Genomic DNA, 6,000 nt, shown 5'->3' with positions numbered 1-6,000 from the left:
ATTAGCGCAATTTGTTTCTCTGTTTGTCGAAATTCTGTAATGTCACAATTGAAGCTGTTTTCTTTGTCTCGTGCTGCTTTGTTGAATTACATTTTGTTCGGAAATCCTGATTTAATTTAGGCTGAATCTCTCACTTTAACGCTGTGCATGACTTTATGTTAGCTTCTCGTATATTTTGCTGTAAATTCTTCCCAGTGTCCAATATTGAGTTATTACGTGTTGGTAGCAGGGTTTCTAGATTAGGTATTTTGTATGTAAACCCAAACTGTACGGTACGTAAAAAGTCGTAAAAAGTCGAAAAAAATTCAATGTATTTTTTATTGGAAACATATTGACTTTGGTTTAAAGCAGTTAAGTGGTTCCCAAACTTTTTTGGCTCACTGCACGCGAAAAAAATCTTAACTATTTCGCGGCAACTTTTAACAGAATAACAATAGAGTCATTTTACAATCTCCGTTAACACACGACAAACTATAGGTATGCAAATGTCTCAAAATTAATAATATGTAATGAATAGTGCGTATTTAAGTCTAAAATGCTTGGGTGTACGCCTATTGTTAATACAAATACTTTTTTTCTGAAATTACAAAAAGTTTTGCGGCACGCTTGGCAATCTCTCGAGGCACACAGTTTGGGAATCACTGATTTAAAGATATATTTCATGGTTGATTTTGTATGATAAAACATCACAATTAGTATAAAGCTATCGTGAGGTTCAAAACAATAGTGTGCTGTGACCACATAAGTTACATAGCACGTTTGCAACATCCAAAAATGCAGTTCTTATTGTAAAATCTAACACCTCGTATGTACAATATATCGAAAAATGGGCTAAAATATCATGTTTCTTTGATGTTCAAGCGTAAAATGATTTATTATTGTGGTGTCCAGGAATGAAAGTTTTCGAAAATAACGTATGCATTTTAATAAGTGATTGAAAAAAGTAGTAATAACTTCCTTTACCGAACATTTGTTGATTTTTAAGACCGGTCCGCGACAAAATTTCCGTTTTAAAACCGGCCCGCAGTGCAAAAAAGGTTGCCGAGCCCTGATTTAAGGGACATTCGACTTCAACGTGCTTTTTATCCAACTCATGACGACGGACACTTTTGTGTAGAATCCTGGCATGGGAAGTTTTATACCGTTTACTACCATGGTGCTGTTGCACTGCATGCCCCAGCTTATAATGCCCACTTGTACCCAACAAGACTGTTTTGTATCGGTGTCGACGATCTGGAAGAAATTAAGTTGATTGTAAAATTACGATGATGAATTTGAACCAATTTTCAAAATATATACGTAGGCAATAGCCACTACAAAATTAAGCAAATTCAATAATAATAAAATGGTTGAACTATATTTAAAACAAAAAAGTTATATTTGTTCTTAAAGTTGGCACACTGTGTATTGGAGACTGCTGTAATGCTACCTGTCGTGCCATCATTCCTCCGCTATCGCCTTTACAGGCATTCACACGATGTTTGACATTCCTACCAATGGCACACAACATCGATTTTGAATAATAGAGAGTAGTACCCAGTACCCAGCTTGCATGTTTGGCAGCATCACGGCAACTGGATTAAATAAAAAAATAGTATGTGTGTACTGTTCAGGTTCCTGTTATGACATTAGTAGACACGATCAAGATGAGTTCGAATATTCTCATTATTTTCGCAGCCCACAAGAGTCCGACTAATGGACCAAAGTAAATATTTATGTTTTTTTGGAATTTTAGAAAACTGATTGTATGTTTTCGTAACAATCTTGTTATTGATACTAAACTGGTTCAGTTTATCATCTATACAACAGGGCTACACGCTACACAGTACAACAACAAACGGTTATCACCTTGGTTTTATAAAAACGCTGACTTGATCATGTATCGGTAGGTAATTATTTCTTTTTTACTAACTCGGCAATATCTCTTACTCGACTCTCTTAAACCAATGCCGCACAACCAGTGGGCCGCTGCACACTGGTGTACCGTGAGACTATGCCAGATGTGCCGTGGTCCGTGGGGTATAACAGGGGTCGGCAACCTTTTTTGCACTGCGGACCGGTTTAAAACTGAAATTTAACAAATGCTCAATAAAGGAAATTTAATGCAACTTTTTCAATGAACTAATAAAATGCACACGTTGTCGAAAACTTTCCCAGAAAAAACATTATTATTGGCCTTTTTGATATATTGTAAATACGTGTAGTAAGATTTTACAAAAAAATGCATTTTAGGATGTTGTGAACGTGCTATGTAATATAGCCACATCGCATTGGTTTGTTTTGTACTTCTCGAGTGCCTGGTTAATAGTGATTTTTTATTATAACAATTAACCATGGATTATATTTAAACGAAAGACAATGTGTTTTGAAGGTAAATATACATTTAATTGTTTTTGACTTTTTACGGCTTATACGTAGCCTACGGTTTGGGTTTAAATCAAAATTTTAATCTGGAAACCCTGCTGCGGACCGGCGGTTGCCGACCACTGAGGTAGCCTATAAGACACCGTATTATATTCAGTACTAGTAATACCCAAAACGATAATTATTATCTTCTTGCGGCCTGTGTGTACTTTGTCAGTGAAGACCTAACGAATCTACAATATTAAGAGGGAAGCTCAAGTGGGCATAAACATGTTTAAAATAGTAAGTAAAAAAAATATTTCATCCTATCATTTGGGAATTTCTTCTTATATATTCTATATTCTTGTTTTTGTCTAGAAACCAATAGGCCTACACAGAATTATTGTCTTATAACAATTTACTATTTTTCTTTCCTAATCTCCACCAATCCTTCTTGCAACCGGTTGGGTATTTTCTTAATGCTGGTATGTCCAAAGCCAATGATTGTAAAAAGTGGTGAAGTGTTGTTAGATTGTTCGTCTTTTAATAACCAATCCCCTGAAACATTACAATTTAGGCGTTAAAAAACTATGAACTTCTAAACAAGTTAATTGACTACGTCATGCAACTATTCCAAAATAAAACAAATGGAAGCAAAAATCTAAGAACTATTTTATCGTTGCATTTCCTGTTATTATGTTGGTTTTCCAGAACAACCATACTTGTATTTGCAGTGTTGTAGGGAATTCTGTCTTTCGGATAAATGCATTGACTTGGATGTAAGTCATTGGGGACTAGTGTCTTGGGCTAAAACTACAGTAGGTCATGACTTCACTCATGTTTAAAACCTGGAAATGTCCATATTCCTAAGATTTGTGCTTATCATGAGTAGTGTCTTAGAATATTTTAATATGCTTCTTTCTGAGAAACGTGTTCATTTTTTAGTGATCTAAAAATGTTTTTTAAACATTTTGTACATTTTGACTATTAGGCTAAAAACTTCGTACTGACTTTGTTGACCAGGTTATGAAAATAATGTATTCTACACGTAACAGTGTGGATTGTTTTAAACTGAAAATCAAAACCTTCGGCCCGCGGCACGGATCTGACATTCCAATGTAAATCATCCGGTCAACCACCTCTTTTACAAACTGGATACAAAACGCAAATCCGAATCTCATTTATACATTTGGTATAGCATGTTTGCGTTTTGAGAGAATCTTTTTCCATTTTGGGGGCACTTTGCATGATTTCATTGTGTGTTTTTATAATAGGTAAACATAGCATCGAAATGCTATGTTAATAGGTAAACATAGCATTTCTTCAGAGCAACTGAATATCTTGAACTAAGCCTAACTGGGTCTATTAAAAGGTTTTTGATAAAATTTTGCTTCCAAGCCCAGAATGTCCCTAGAAGCCTGACATAAAATGCTGCATTAAGTAGTTACGGGTTGTTTATTTGTTCGTCTTAGTAGATTGTAACTGTTTATAACACTAATATTTACCTTCAATCTTACATTTTTCTTCATTTGATTCTCTACCATTCAACAAACTTACACCAGTTGATATCTTGCGCAGATGTTTCCCAACACAAGTGTTTTCCATGCAAGGCAGACATACTGGTCGTATGTAAGCTGTATACTCTACCCGACCACCTGGAGAAACAACTTTCCAACTTCCGTTGACGAAACTAAATTCCTCACCAATTCTTACCTATAGAACACACTTGAGTCATTGTCCTTAAAAAGAAATGAGAAAAATAGTCGTGATTTTTATTACGTCTTTTCAACAAAAAAAAAGAGGGCATGTAGCCAGCAAAATTTGAGCGATGGACTAACGGGTATTAGATAACTTTAAGACATGTAGGCCTAAAATACTGTATTTTTTAAGTACAATAACTTGATTAGTATGACATATTAACAAAGATTTCGCACTGATTCAACAATCGACAACACCAAGATTGCTATAGTTAAGCAAACTACACAAATTAACTTACCAGAGCTACATCGTTGTCAAATTTGTTTCTAACATATGATGGGTGAATAAATACTCTAGATCCTCCGAATAACCTGACCGAAGAGGCTAAAGTGTCCGAATTGTTTAATGGGCGGCGTAACATTCCTAATGTTCACAAATAGTTTGGTAAAATAATGGTGTAACAAAATATATGTTAATATCGCTGGTAATAGTCGATTAAAAAATTGTTTGACAGTCATATTCACGTGTTGTTTAAATTAAACCTATCGCATACAATTAGGTCTAAATAGACGTACAATACAAATCGGCACATTACAAATATAGACTGTTTGTCACAGCACATATTTCTATTTTGCATTGTATAATATAACACTACTTACCAAAGGTTAGAAGTAGATCCTCTACGTTTTTGCTGAATTCAACCAAATGAGCTGTCGTAAGTACAAAGTTGTTGTTTATAAGAGATCCAGCACCCAATAGCCAACCGTTATATGTCTGTAAAATATAGGAAAGGACAAACTATTTCCACTGTATATTCCAAGTTTTGTTCTTAGCGTTGTATTTTATCTGCTGAAGAATCGTTCGTTTACTATATGTTATATTTATAAACAAAACTGAATTAGAGTTGTAAGGCATTACTCACTCTATATTGGTTGCCGCGCCCAAGAGAGATTAGAGTATGCCACGGCCAGGAGCGTTCTTTTGATGGTTTTCCGCTAATTATTCTACCCAAATATTTCTTTTCATCGGAAACGGATTGCCCGCACAAACTGTAGTCCGTTTCTGTGTTGTGCATTTTCAATTAAAATATGACACTAAATCAGTGGTCACGAGATGTTTTGAGATTTTTGATGTGTGCAATGTCAAACCTTGCACAATGCATTAACTGTATTATAGATTTTAGCCTAAAGCCTAAGCACATTAAGCTATATTAAAAATCTTGCATTTCTAAGTTATAACTAGGGCCCGCAAAAGTCAATAAAGTTAAAATTTTTTAAGGAGCTCGTCTGTCCAGGAATCAAATAATAAAGTCGTTTTTAGCACCTAGGGGGCTGTTTTTAAGAATTTATAGGTTAAAATAAAGTTAAAATTTACAATAAAGTTAAAATTTATTAATAAAGTCAAAATTTGTCAAATTATAGCCTTTGACAAAGTTTTTGTGTTTCTTGAGAGTAGTTTTTGTAAAAATCGTCGTGGAAGCATTGTAAATCAGGAACTGGGACACAATTAAACCATATTAACCCATAAAAGCAGGAAATATGGCACAATGCCCACTTGGATTAGCAGTAACTTTTATCGCAAATTGTCCATTTTCTTCTTTATTGTTACGTATTTAAAATTTTTTTATAAAACACTTTATCTTCATAAACGTGGTCTTTTCGAAGATCAACAATTTGGATTTTAGAAATAGCCTACTTCTGTAATACAAAAATTCCTAAGCATGCTAAAACTATCGCCAAAAAAACCCGATGCACTTTTTATAATCCATAAAACACCTTGACTTTGCGACAAAATATCACGTTTGGGTCTGAAATCGACAAAATATTATGTTTGGGTAACTGGCATCAATTCAAGGAAGAACTGTGGCCTCTACAAACGAGCAATTCCGTTAGGTTAAAATAAAGTTAAAATTTGATAAAAATAAAGTTAAAAAATTGTTTTTTTAGGTTCAAATAAAAA

The 6,000-nt window shown here is 34.3% G+C and overlaps 1 protein-coding gene across 1 annotated transcript in view; it reads right to left on the bottom strand.

Annotated features, from left to right (window-relative positions):
- Positions 1-214: 214 nt before the first annotated feature.
- Positions 215-6,000, bottom strand: part of LOC146164516 (uncharacterized) — a 31,627-nt gene continuing 25,841 nt past the window's right edge. The window contains exons 29-35 of the mRNA XM_083380744.1: positions 4,964-5,103; positions 4,701-4,815; positions 4,340-4,464; positions 3,849-4,056; positions 2,766-2,901; positions 1,430-1,574; positions 215-1,233 (exon numbers count right to left, since the gene is read on the bottom strand). Coding sequence (XP_083236870.1) covers positions 1,054-1,233; positions 1,430-1,574; positions 2,766-2,901; positions 3,849-4,056; positions 4,340-4,464; positions 4,701-4,815; positions 4,964-5,103 — 1,049 coding nt within the window. The 3' untranslated portion in view covers positions 215-1,053. The remainder of the gene's footprint in view (positions 1,234-1,429; positions 1,575-2,765; positions 2,902-3,848; positions 4,057-4,339; positions 4,465-4,700; positions 4,816-4,963; positions 5,104-6,000) is intronic.

Source organism: Ascidiella aspersa, chromosome 2, assembly GCF_963924565.1.
Source record: "Ascidiella aspersa chromosome 2, kaAscAspe10.2, whole genome shotgun sequence".
Taxonomy (NCBI): Eukaryota; Metazoa; Chordata; class Ascidiacea; order Phlebobranchia; family Ascidiidae; genus Ascidiella; species Ascidiella aspersa.
The sequence above is the reverse complement of the archived record's forward strand: the minus strand, read 5'-3'. Positions and strand labels throughout refer to the sequence as shown.